General features: G+C 35.7%; 1 protein-coding gene across 1 annotated transcript in view; it reads right to left on the bottom strand.

Annotated features, from left to right (window-relative positions):
* Window positions 1-14442, bottom strand: part of SNTG2 (syntrophin gamma 2) — a gene marked incomplete at both ends in the record, with an annotated part of 249420 nt that overhangs the window by 81647 nt on the left and 153331 nt on the right. Inside the window, one exon of the mRNA XM_080342144.1 lies at window positions 14073-14164. Within this exon, the coding sequence (XP_080198270.1) occupies window positions 14073-14164 (92 nt within the window). The remainder of the gene's footprint in view (window positions 1-14072; window positions 14165-14442) is intronic.

Raw genomic sequence — 14442 nt, forward strand, 5'->3', positions numbered from 1 at the left:
AATTGTAGCAATAGAACTATTCAGCAAACTCAGGATTTAGTAGCAAAATAAAAAGAAGCACTTATGTAGAAAGGAATGTTAGCTATCTTGATATTATTCTTATGAGTTAATTTCAGTATTACCTTAACATTAAATATATTTATATTTTTGTTAATAACTACTAATAAAAAAACCCCAATTTTTTACTCATAAGTGTCCTGAATTTTCTCTAAATTCAACACAAAATACATTTTTTATTTAAATTAATTTGATCTGTGCAACTCTTCTACATGTTTCAAACAATCATCAGAGAAAAAGACACAAGTAACATCTTAACGTAAAGACTACATTACAGACTACTGTTTTCATATTTGTGCATTATGACTTTCATCCATAATGTTATTTAATTACAGATTTAAAATTCTGACTTCTGTGTTACCAGTATACACATATGGACTGACAAATTTTGAAATTCCATTTTTGAAGGTTTCCTTTAAATAATTCTACTATAAAGGCAAGATAGTTGATACCACCTAAGCAGTAAAGGATGTCCAGATCTCAGAATAGTGAAAATATGTGATTTCACAATCTACTCATTTCATGTAACTACAGCATAGAAAAGAAAATAACCTTAAATCAAATGGGTACAAATGCAAATGAAGTTAGGGGAATTAGCTTGGATATGTAGCTATTGCAATACGGTTCTACTCAAATCAAAACTAGAGCTTATATGCAGACTGCTTGGCCTGCTCATATATGTAGCATCTTATGCATTGCAACTAAATAGTGCATGAAGGCACCAAGAATGAAACATGATAAAAATGAAATATTTATGCAATATTAAAAGTTGCCATAGAAAACATTCAGGAAACTGCAGAGTGATATACAACTTAGTTCATATACACTTGTAGTTTGCTCCTTGTGAAATAATATCCAGAGGTTTACATCATTGTATCAATGACTGCAAGTACAGACCTATGCCCAAATTGTCAAAAAAATATGGTAACTGGTTTTGTTTGCAAATGATTTCAAAATAGTGTTTATAGGCAAAAATAAATTAAATTAGAAACAGATTAAAAAATGTTGGAAACTACTGTTCAGTGTACCAATCCAGATTTATGAGCTTGATTATGAGCTTAATGCTTATTAAATAAACAATAGAATGATCTAGGAGTTTCATAAAGAACGCATAAAAATGATCACCTAAAAATTTCTATTGATACTTATATCTGTGCACTACCATGATAGCTGAGCATTTCACTCTTTTGTAAGGATAGCAATACTGTTCACAGAGAGGCAGCCGAGAAGGATTCACAGACATAGATATTCTGGCCAAAGATAGGCGTTTGTGCTGTCTCTGAACCAAATTATTTGTTCCAGGTTGCATAGAAAACCTTTTGGTAGAGAAGGGAGTTGAAAGCTGGTTATTTTTAACTGAGCTGTAAATATGAACTGAGTAGTACTTAAAAAAGCAAATAGACTGACGCAACTTCAGCTTTGTCATGCCCAAGTGCTCAAAAGCCATAAAACTTACTCAAAATAAAGAACATTTAGGGAATTGTTCTATTTCTTTTTCTCACTCAATAGGATTTAGGGTTATTTTTTTTTCCTCTAAAGCTCTTCCTTACAGTCATCAAGGGCTTATCTTTCTATTTACTTCTTTAAATAAATCAAAATAGCGACTGTCTAATAGAACACCTGAGAGTTAGTGACTGAGGGACGCTTTTCTAGTAAAAGAAAAAATTGTAATGGAATTGCCAGCGTTGGTAACACTAATGAATCTTTAAGACTTCAATCTCTTTTAAGAAAGGAATTTCATTTAGAGTATTTACAATCCCTAGAACAATCCAGCTTTCATTTGATTGAGATCTGGTGTTGTTGCAGCATGAATCATAATCAAGTCTATAGACTAATTCTATCTCATAGAATTAGTCACAAAAGGCTAAAGTGTCTCCAAAGTTTAGTATAAATTTAATAATATCATAGTGAAGAATTTGATGCATATTTTAGAATTCTGTTCAAATTACAATAACTGACAGAACCACATGCAATCTGAAGTTGAAAATTATCAACATAATGTAACACGCCTGTCTGGAAACAGAAATGTCTAAGAATAAAGCAGAAGGTAGTTTATTACATCAAACATAAATGCCTGAATATGATAACTGAATTTAAATCCACAAATCAGAAAATAAAGAAACATAAAAATTCCCGAAGCAGCTTCACCTATTGTTCCAATCTTCTCAGCTCTTAAGACACAGAGAATATACAGACAATTTAAACATAAAAATCTGTCTTTTTCTTGGGAACCATTAGCTGTACTTCTTTAGCAGGCTGTTGAACAATAAACTGTGATATTCTAGGCAATTTAAGAGCATTTGGCAGAAAAAAAATTGTGAGTGGGTCACTCTGGCAATTTAATGTTTCTGTTTGCTCTCTTACGCTTCAATCAAATGCTTTAGTAGGATATAAAGCTTTATGGCCTGGCTGAAATGCCTACTACAGCATGCCAGCCCTCCTGGGAGCTCAGGTGTGCCAGGGGTTTCCTTCAGGAGACTGACACCCAGCCAGGGGCTTCTATGAGGACAGGATGAGAGAGTTGGGGTTGTTCAGCCTGGAGAAGAGAAGGCTCTGGGGAGACCTTATTGTGGCCTTTCAGTACTTAAAAGAGGCCAGAAGAAAGATGGGAACAGACTTTTTAGCAGGACCTGTTGTGATACGACAAGGTGTTAATGGTTTTAAACTAAAAGAGGGGAGATTCAAGCTAGACAGGAGGAAGAATTTTTTTTTTTAAATTAGGGTGGTGAAACACTGGCCCAGGTTGCTCAGAAAGGTGGTAGATGCTACATCCCTGGAAACGCTCAGTGTCAGGCTGGACGGGGCTCTGAGCAACCTGATCCAGTTGGAGATGAACCTGTACATTCCAGGGGGTTGGACTAGATGACCTTTGAAGGTCCCTTCCAATCCAAACTACTCTATGATTCTATACTACTGTAAAGAAAAAATATCTCAATTTAAGTTAAGATCAGAATTTTAGAAAATCTACATCACAGCTATTCATTAGATTTGTGAACTGAAGGGGAAAAAATGGCCAAAACAACTTTGTCAAAAATCTATTAACCCCAAAGCTATGATAGTACAGTATAGAAAATGTAAACTCCTAAAGAAAATGTGACTTTTCCAGACAATTTCAAAGTTTTCATATCTGAAAAATACACAAGCAAGAGTAATCCATTTGCCGCTCTCCCCCCAGTTCTGGACTACTTATTCCTGCAGAAACCCTACTGCAAGTTCTAAACATTAATGACCAAGAACAGGGAAAGGATACAAAGGGGTCAAACTGGTCCAAGTTTCAAATGTCTGTTTCTTACCAAACCATTTACTACTAATCAGTTTATGGTAGAGCAGAAAAGTTGGACTGATCCCTCTTTTTCTTCTTAAGGACAAAAGAAGGCATAAATATGGCCATAAGATCACTGCCTAGAAACAAAATACTATCATAGGACCAGCAGTTCATTTTGTTCAGTTTGCCCTAAATGTATTAAAACTTCAATCTGAGACAGGTCGTTTGTTATATCCCCTTCTAAACACATGGATAAAAATAACAAACCAGGGAAGAAGAAAATCAATAGAACTTTTGCAAACAGAGGTCACTCCTCCCTGTCCTGGTTTTGTTAAAAACAAGACCAGTTCTCTTTTAGTGACTTTTCTTTCAGCTAAGTTCTTCTAGGTGGCTGTACTTTTCTAAGTTTTAGCCTGCACATTTTTCCTAGGATGCTGTACTCAGTGCTGATAAGAGGACCAACGGAATGCTGAAGAGGCTGGTGTTTAGATTTATCACTGTGGTAGCCAAGAAAGACTGATAAGTTTTCCCACATTCCATTGTGAGAGGGGCGTGTTTGAGGAGAGGTGGATGGACTAAAACTGACCAACGGAAGTATTCCATCCCATAATCGTCATACCCCCTATATAAGAGGGTGATCACGAGGGTCACGCTCTCTTTGACCGTGGCCGGCATCTAGAGAGGACCCTGTCTGTGATCTACAGGCCTCAGGCCCTGCATCCCTGCAACCAGGTTCTGGTTTGCTGTGCAGTCCTGCCCATGACTTCCGGGGGCCTGGGCTGCAGCTGCTGGAGCTGCCAGCTCCACACACCCAGCTCTGCTACTGGAGTGACGCCAACTCCACATCAAGCATTCGAGATGGGTTTTGTAAATTTTGTATATATTCTCTATTTATTAGTAGCATTAGTAAAACCCTTTAAAACTCTCTAACTTGAGGTCTACATCTCTCTTCCTTTCCCCTTATCTTTCCTATCATCTTTCCGATCTAAAGGAAAGGGGTGGCGGGAAGTGAGGAGGTAACAGGGATCATCTGCCATGGTTTATTGCCGCCTTGTCTTAAACCTTGACACTCCCAGATCTTTTAGAGTTTATCAAAACTGATAATTAATATGAGAGAACCAATTGCTAAAGCATACTTGGTTTTCCAAAAACCTTTTGTCCCTCACTAAATTTCTTTAATAACTTGTTGTGAAATAAGGCAAAATCCTCACAAATATTAATAATCAGCTAAAATATAGCAAGTGAAACACAACAGTTAAGAACCACTCTTCACTGTGGAAGGGCACTATCAGTGGACTTCCACAATCATATATGCTGTTCAGCATATTGATTAATGATCTGATAACATGGTGAACACCAGACTGACCAAGTTTGTGATGCACAAGTAATTAAGAATGATAAAAAGAAAACCAGACTGACCAAGTTTGTGATGCACAAGTAATTAAGAATGATAAAAAGAAAACCAAAGTGCAAACAGCTGCAGAAGAAACTCATGGTACAGAATGACTGAGAGATAAAAAGACTGCTAAAAATATAGTAGACAATCGCATAGTAATGCATACCAGTACAGACAATATTAATTTTTCACATACTCTAATGGGATATGAACAGGCAATTAACACTCAAAAATTAGAACTTGCTGTCATGAGAAAAGCAGATGGTGAAAGGAATGGAACTGTTTCCACACAAATAGCAAGTAAGCAAAGACTCATTAGACTGAAAAAGAAGTGGCTCAGGGAATTGTATGACAAAGGTATGTAAAAACATAAATAGCAGAAAAAAAGGATTAGGAAACAGTGGTTCACTTGCCCTTTTCATATAATAAGCAGTCGTACTGATTGGAGGTAAAATTCAGTGGGATAAAAACAAAGAAAACCACATTTTTCTATATCACAAACTCTAGCTCAGGAGGTCCCTGTGCCAGAAATAATTTGAGGTGCAGCAAATATACCCTATAAATAATTTTACATATTTGCTCTTTTCTTGTATTCTCCTGAGGGCACCTGCTGGGGACCAGCTATTTGGCCAAATGGTCCTTTGGTCTGACCCAGTGTAGTGAGCTGGCTGACCTTCAAGCCTTCTGTCTGCTAAACAGCTGGTGCTGCTCATGTTGAAAACTCTCCACACTGTTCCTTCAAAGCACTAAAAAAATTTGGCTGTTTAGACATAATCTCTGCAATCACAGCTTTTATCCTCCGGTTCATTTCACACCTTTGGCTTTCCACTCAGGCTGTCAACAATGTTGCCAATTAATACCAATTTGTTTGTAACACCTGTCCATTAAGGAATAGATTGAACACAAAAATCTCATTTTTGACAGAACACTGAACAAGAATCAGGTTGTAATGACACATAATCACTACCCACCTGGGACAGCTGTGTACTGTTGACTTGGAGGAGGGTTTGATTCTATATCCCATTAGTGATCATTGACCTATGAAGGACAATGTAGGCAAGTACTTTGTTGCTTTTTCAAACAACTATATATCAACTTATTAAGGGGCAAGCAAGAAGTCTTCCCCTAAGCAGAATGAGTCCAGAAACTCCTCCACTAAATGAAAGACCAAATCACACATATCTCTGTAATTAAGTTTCTACTAAGAACATAGGAAGGAAGGCAAAAGATCACAGCTGTCTGGGACTGTCAATGTCTAATATATTTGTGACATACAATTTGCAGAGCCTGGGAAACTCAGTTATTTTACCTTACTTTTTTTTTTTTTTTTAAAAAAAACCCTGTCATTGATTCTAAATCTCTGGAGAAAAGGAGGCTGAGGGGAGACCTTATGACTCTCTACAACAAAAGGAGGTGGTAGCGAGGTGTGCATTGGTTTCTTCTCCCAAGTAACAAGTAATAGCATGAGAGGAAATGGCCTTAAGCTGCACCAGGGAAGGTTCAGATGGGATATTAGGAAACATTTCTTCACAGAAAGTATTGCAAAGCATTGGAACAGGGAAGTGGTGAAGTCACCATCCCTGGAGACATTTAAAAGACGTATAGATGTGTTGCTTCAGGACATGGTTTAGTGGTGGACTTGGCATTGTTAGGTTAAGGGTTGGACTCTTAAGGGTCTTTTACAGCCTCAATGATTCTATGATTCTGTGAAATAAGAATCAAGTATGATACCCATTAAGAAATATATAACTTTTTACTGACAATTTTGAATTTATCAATTTTTTGCTTTAAACGATTTATTATGTATCATTAAAGTCTTGAGTCCATTCCATAAAATGGAACCAAATGTACATAAAAATGTCCTAAAATGACCAACATACAGCTAAGCATTTGCTCATACTTATTTCAGGGACAGACAGAGGCTGTAGACTGGTTGGAGAAGAAAACGAGACTGAACCATTTAGCAGCAAAAGAGTCTTACATTAGCTTACTTCAGTTGTGGAACAACACAGTTAACAACTGTTCAGCGGAGAGTAGAGACAGGAGTGAAACTCTTGTGATGTCCAAATAAAGAAAAACATTATTGAGATATCTACTGTAAATAGGAGTCAATTAGAGCAGTCGTCTTGTCTCAGAATTCAGAGGGATTTAATGACGATATCAAAATACCTGTGCATTCCTTTGATGCGGCATCAATTCAGTAGAGGGTCTGTGTTTATTTATTTTTAATGGAATTCTTAGACGCAGGTGCACAGTTCTGTGACAGCTTTAAGAAGACAGTAATTATCTGGTAAAGTATGCATCACCAAATCATTTAATAGATAAAGGCTTCTATACAGGAAACAAGCTCTTCCAGATGAAATAACAATTTGGACAAGTAATTTGATGTCTTTAAAATTCAGTGAAAGCAGTAACTTTTAATTATCCAGCTCTATTCTACATTATTTTAATTGATAGATGTTTAATTAAATGGGAGGAAGGTAAAACAACATGTGAAACAAGGATACTACCTCTCCCTTTCTATCACAGAAAAGAAAGACTTTTAATTCTAATGCTGCATCACATGCTTGCTTTTGAAATTTAATGACCGCTTTTGAAGACATTTAATGATTTTTAATTAAGGGATGGTTTTGCAGACACTGAGTACCTATATGTGATGTTTACATGGAGAGTCTGTATAGCAGTACATGTTAGGCACCTACGTTGCCTTATTCATTGCAGTAGCTATGGATTTAAATCAACAGGTTTACTATTCTACCAGTGAGGAAAAAAAAATTAAAAATATTTCAGTTATATAAGTTTCTCTAGAAGTGATTCACAATAGAAATATTAATGAATATTTCATTACAGCTGTGCTGCTAGGTGCTATTACATTATTATTTTTTTAGTGAACCAATAAAGTATAAGCCTGACTAAAATATCTTTAGAAAATACATATGGACTATTTGACAGAACTTTGCACCTTTTTCTTTAATTTGTTTCCCTTGGGCTAGTATGTAATTGGTTCCTGAGTAACCTCAATAACCTTGCCTTGAACACCTTTCCAGATATATTCTTCCTTTGGGAGGCAGAGGACAGGGGGCAGAGTAGTTTATATGAAATCTCAGCACAAAATGCAGGAAGTAATTATGATTCTTCTCAAACTGTAACAGCAGTCATAAATCAAAACCCAACATTAAAGATATATAAAGAAAAAAAACATAATAAAATACAATGTTGAGATTATTGGCATAATACTGTATATGCAAGTGTACCCGAACTTCAGCTGTTACAGACAGCTTTTGGCAGCCTTTCCTATCCACAAATGGGGCGTTCTGTCCTGGCTTAGAAAAATTAGCTCAAGGTTACGCTTGACTTTCCCTTATATCACTAACTAGGAGCCCAGTAATTTTCAATTTGTTGTGGGAATTTGTGGCATGACAGTGGATGCAACTCTGTGGGAGAACTTGTTGACTCAATTTTACTACCATTTTTCACTGTAAGCCATTTATAGCATATACCTGAACTGCTGGAGTTCATCTATGTTCATATATCTAGAAACATGTAATCACTATATGCCTCTCTGTTTCCATACTGATCATTACCAGGGCCTGGTATTCAGAACAGTAGTCGAACACTGACTGGGGCAACAGTAGATGGATCTTTCACACACACACAAAAACAACAAACAAAAAAACCAAAACCAACCAACCAACCAAAACAAAAACACCTTGCTTTAATTTCTTCTAACACTTCCTTATTTAGTTTTCAATCTCGTGAACGATACCACATGTATTTGCCTCTAACAAAGGACTTGAGATACTCCCTGCTAACACATATGAAAGATGCTTCTTCTGTTCACCATGTTGGCAACAGGTGAGAAATTATCATAATTTTGTTTACTCATACAACAGTTTCAAATTTCTAACTTTTCTTCATAATCTAGCTCTGACCTGAAGTACTTAATTTTGAACTTTCATAGTCATAGGCAGGAGAACACATAATAAGAGAAAAAAGAGGGACAATTTTGTCCAAGAATCAAATGCAAATTTAATTCCTGCACACCTGAATACCAGAGGCCAAAGCGAAGTGTACAATTCATTAATAAATAACTCTGTTGCCCAAAACTTTCTTTATCTATCTGTGTGAATGAAAGGTACTCAAAGCACTCGGTGCAACCTACACAGCAATACAACTCTCCCTAAAGCAGATTCCTGGTGACTACTCAGATGAAATGCTGCTCTCTACAATTCAGCAAGTAAGCAAAGGGACTCAAAATATTTCAATCTTAAGTGTAATTAAAAAAAAAAAAAAAAAAAAAAATGCATAAGGATGAAGAGAATGACTCAATTTCTATCAGAAGCTATAAAAAAGGTAATAAATTGGGACTAAGCCATTTTCTTTTTGCTGCTGCTGGGAACTAAAATGGATGAATTCATAGGAACAGTAAGAAACAATGCATTCACATGAAAGGGCTGTGTATGGGAAAAATAGGTATAACTAAGAAATGAAACCAGATACCTAACAAATGCAAGTTACTGTTTTCTACTTGACATATTATTTCCATTGCGATCCTACTGCACTTTTTTCTGAAAGATAAATAACACAGCTATAATTGTTCATCTGACCTTTCTTGGTCTTTGACTTCTTTTCCAGTGGAAACAGACTTGGGCTTAGGTCAGCCTCACTTAAAAAAACTGAAGCAATCTTCTTTGGAAGTGAGTGAATATCGGATTAACTTTCAGTGTTTTAAGTGAATACTTTTAAAATGAGTATCAGATGTCATAAAGCAGCAAATATTGTTCAGTGTTCATTTATTTAGCAGCTAGTAAGACCTTATTTGTATTTTCAATGCAATATTTTCTTTCACCAGCATTTGTTAAGGCTCTAGGTTGAAAAAAAAAAAAAAACTAAAAATCCTAAAACCATATTTGACTTAAATTTTACTGAGAAATTAAACAAGTGTTTAATTTCTGTGCAGAAGAAATGGCCAACCAATTAGATGTTAAATACTAGAAGAAATAAATCTGCTGAAAGGATTAGCAGTCACAGTAGGGATCAATACAACTAAAAGATAAGACTTTTAAAGATACCTTTATTCACTTCATTAATGTCACAGTGAAAGTCTCAATCAACTCTAAACAGAATTAGAAAAACGCAGCACTTTAGAACAGCATTTCAATACTTCATATAAAAAGCATAACCTTAATAACTCTATAGTAGTGGAGTAGAAAAGTGTTATTTAACAGGCTTTTTTCAGCTTCTACTGCTACGATTTCTGAGAGATGTAATCAGAAAAAGAAAATTTGGATTTTTTTTCTCCTGTAGGTGGGAATGGGACAGTCATTTCATATTTTATTAATCGAAAAAAAGGAGCACACTTACTTGCAGTGTGTTTATCTCATTTCATAAAGGTTCTCAGCACAGCAGCAGTCCAAAATATTTAAGTGTAGCTAGCTGTGTTCTCTTCAGCAAAGAAATGCAAGACATGGTGATGATTATTTTCATGAGACTAACCAGTGCTGTACCTCTAAGAGAGCTATTTTTTGTATTTATTACATTAATTACATTTTATGTAAGTACAGTTCCAAATGACACACTGTGAACTGAAAGTCAATTTAAAGTCACATTGCTTCCATATTCAGCGAGAAAATCATGGATTTTCAGATCAAGAGTTGGCAGAGTCTATTGGTATCACATGCTGAACTGTTCTAATACAAAAGCTATTGATCTGAAATCCTGAAACTTTTCTTCTTTAAAGTGAACTACAGGATGATAAAAATGAAAAACAAAACTTAAGAATGATCAATAGTGTACTTATACTGAATTGGAAGACACTACAGGAACATTAGAAAAATAAAACTACTGAAGCTTTCAGATAAAGGTCATCGATTCAATCTCAATTCAGTGGTCTGGTCACACACTCCACTAAAGTATCCATCTCAGATGGAGGGTGCCCACCCTCCTTTCTTGCATCCTCCTCCCTTTCTGCCTTTACACACTAGGGATGGAGTCATATCATTCACTCTGGAACCAAGACTACCACAGACATTAAAGATTTAGCACCCTACTGGTCCCACCAAGAGCTGGACATTTGTGTATTTTATTTTTTTAAAAGCGATACTTGGTGATGAAGTAGACAATGTCTTTTTTAAAGTTAAAAAAAAAAAGAATTTAACAGATTAAACAAAGCCATCAGGGAAAAGAAAAATATTTTAAAGCAATTTAGAAAATTTTAAGTGCCTGTTTAGATTCATTTGACCACCTAAACTAAACATACACTATCAAAACTAAATTATAGTTCTTAAATTACATGAACACACATAAAATAACTATTTACTCTGGTCTCACCACTTACTAGAACATCAGTTTTAGACAATTCAGGGAAGCTGGATTTTTAAACAAAGGAAAACCTATTACCTTGTCTGTTTGCATTGTAATTATCATCTTATTCAATAGTGTCTTAAAATGGAATTTGATTTCTTTTCAATGGTGTCCTAAACAGGAATTTGGTTTATTTTCAGTCCCTTTTTTTTTTTTTTTTCCCCTAATCCAAGTTTCTCCAGAGAACTTGCCTGGAAATCAAAGATATTTGGATATCTAGGAGAGTATCTCTACAGTATTTTCTTCATAGTTTTATAGTTAGAATCCTTCAGGTAAACAACTTGTAATCACTACCCTAGAGATCAGCGCCTCTGAATGTTTTATGTTCCCCTCTGAAACTTCACATTGTGTTTAATAAACCAGTTATAAGATACAAATGAATGTATCTGCCACGACCAGTCTCTGTAGCATTTGTCAGTGCCCAAGCATAAAATAATTAGGTGTGAAGAGAGCACTTTAGCTCATTTCTCTGTATTCCAGAGAACCCCCTTCAAGTGCTACACTGAAAACTGCTAAGATATTACAGGGAGAATGTATATAAATCCTCCAGATGATATCACGTCACATATAACAGGTGCTCCACAGCAGAGGTGATGAAAATGTATTTAACAGCGGTAAGCTAACACCAGAAATGAAAATGGTATAATCATATTAGGCAGAAGCAGCTTGATGTTAACATGGCCAGTTTCACCACAACATATTCTGTTGTGTCATGTGAACGTTACAGCCTGAATACAGCATTAGCTCAAGTGTCTCTATATTATTGTTTTTCAGAACAGAGATGCTGAATGATAGCTTGTTGAAACTGCCGCAACAGTTATTCCCTACCTCTCATTCCACTACATTGTGTGCTTTTGGAGCTGCATTTACACGCATAAATATCCCTGTACTGTATAATATGGCACGGATCTGACTGTGGTCAGGAAGGTACATACAACTACAACACAAACTTACATGACATAATGTTCAAAGTGAGCCAGATCTCCCCTACCAAGGTGACATTAAAAAGGGATTTAAATATCCTTAGCCTTACTGGGCAATACCATCATAGGTAATGCCAGTTCTGAGCTTCCCTCACCAGAAAAATGAAAAAATTGAATGAAAAAAGAAGCAGAAGGACTCACTAGCTGGTAGTTAAAACACATTTATAACCACTTTTGAAGATCTGATCACAGCTCAGTTTCACTCACAGCTTAGTTTGACAAAAGTTTGACCACATACCTCCAGAGGACCATCTTTAAAGCCAGTCATTCCTGCTCAGAATACTTAAAGCCTTGCTTTGGCATTTCATAGCAAGAATCTGGCAATTTTTCATTTTGTTTCTCATGAAGAGAGATCATGAATTTTTTACTAGGCTAGATAAAAGGTGGATTGTTTTGCTTTACTCCACTTCTAGGTCATAGTGTCTGGCGCATAGCTCCTCATGTGACTTTATGTCAAGTTTCAGAAAAATTAAGTGCTGTATAAAAACAAGTTAGTATCTTAGTATACCCCTTTATTAACTTTCTGGTTTTCCACTTATATTTCAAGCTTATGCAGACTCATTTGTGTGCTACCTTGGAAACTAACTCTAAATTACTCTGCTACAAGTCTACAAAACTCTAACTACTTATTTATGTTTTTATAATGCGCAGAATTCAAAATGTGCAATTCCCACAGTACAGTCATAATGATTACTGAAAGTTATTATGGCACACTCATTCTAGCACTAAATTAATAGGCATTAATTTACTAAAGCATGCTAATGCAATCACAGGCAATAATCTGTCCACAACACTCTTGTAATGTAAGCCTTTTGCAGAAAGGACTTCACTTGTCTGAAGAGCATGTGATACACAGGCATTGCAAAATGCTGGACCCTGAGGACAGGTTGGGATTCTTTAGTAAGACAACAATACAAAGTAAATAAAGGTAATAATTATATGGATCATTAGAAACAAATAAATGTGAAACTGATATTTATGCTCAGTTTTGACCCCAAGCGCTAAGGTACAGGTATCAGCACAGAAAAGCATATTTCTGTTTATTTATTATATATAAATAATATATTATCATATCTATATATACCACATGAAAACAAGCCTTAAGGATTGTTTTAGAGAGACAGTGCTAAAAAAAGTGCAAAGCTTAGGAGAAGTGCAGTAAGCAGCAGACACTGACATCGCTGGCTGAGTAGGAAAGAAAAGGAAAAACAGTAGAGGAGAAACCTTCACTCCATTCACTGCACATTCCTTCTCTAAGATTTAATATCCAACTGAAGGACTACAGCAGCAATTTTTTAGGAGTTAAAGAAATTTTGATCATGAAGGTTCATGTCCTTGTACAGATAGTATGTACATCGTCAATCTTCATTTTTAAAAGAGCAACATTGTCACCTCCCAAGACATCATATCTTTGTTGGCTTTGGTGATTAGTATTTGTCCTGGAGAAAGGATTTTTTTTCCCCCCACAATACTGTAACTAATTTAGTCATAGCTGTTCACCATAGAAAAAAAGAACTGAATATACTCTGGATTAAAGACACAGATTTTTTTTCCTTTAGTCTGATTCCCATTTTATTTCTTTCACTTTTTCCCTTTCTTTGAAAGTTTGCTTCAATAATTCAACTTTATGCTATTTTATTAATTCCACAGATACTTCAGCATCTCTACCAGGACTTAATTCAATAGTACAATACTACAATTCAACAAAGAATGACAAAAGTTCACATGAATTCATGCCTAAACAATTATTAAATCTTACCGTGCTCACTCCTACAAGCTTCTCAGTTGTCTCAGAGTGAGAACCTGGAAGCCCAGGGCCCAATATTGGCTACTTTGTAAGTATAGATTTTTACAGTATTTGCACTTAAAAATCAATCAAACAAACAAACAAGCAAACAAGAGCAACAAAAACTGGGGTAGCCTTACAGTCCTACACCAGAATTTGAAGCTTCAAATGAGAACAGGACTCACATAGCTTACACCATGTCTCTATTATTCATTTGCTTACAGTGTTAGTTGAGTTTCCATTTAAATGTAAGCCACTGTCAAAGAGAGGTGATGAAGCTCCACTGCTGTGATCACTGGATGGTCCAGGGGAACCTGGAAATCAGATCATGAAAAATAATTGCTTGTGTTAAAAATATATGTATCAGGCAATATCTATTCCAGCTGTAAAACAGGGGAAGAATTTTTAATATAAATCACTAAACTAAACCAGAAGTACTACTTGCACTTCAGAATGACAGCCAAGAAAATGTCCATATGCTGTACTTTATGTCTAGAAAGAAAACAAGGTAGCTAGATGCTATTTATAGAGACTGTGCTCATGGGAACTACTTGTGTGCTTAACTGCTTGCAGGATTAAGCCTTTTTTCACT

This window comes from Nesoenas mayeri (genome assembly GCF_963082525.1).
Source record: "Nesoenas mayeri genome assembly, chromosome: 3".
Classification (NCBI taxonomy): Eukaryota; Metazoa; Chordata; class Aves; order Columbiformes; family Columbidae; genus Nesoenas; species Nesoenas mayeri.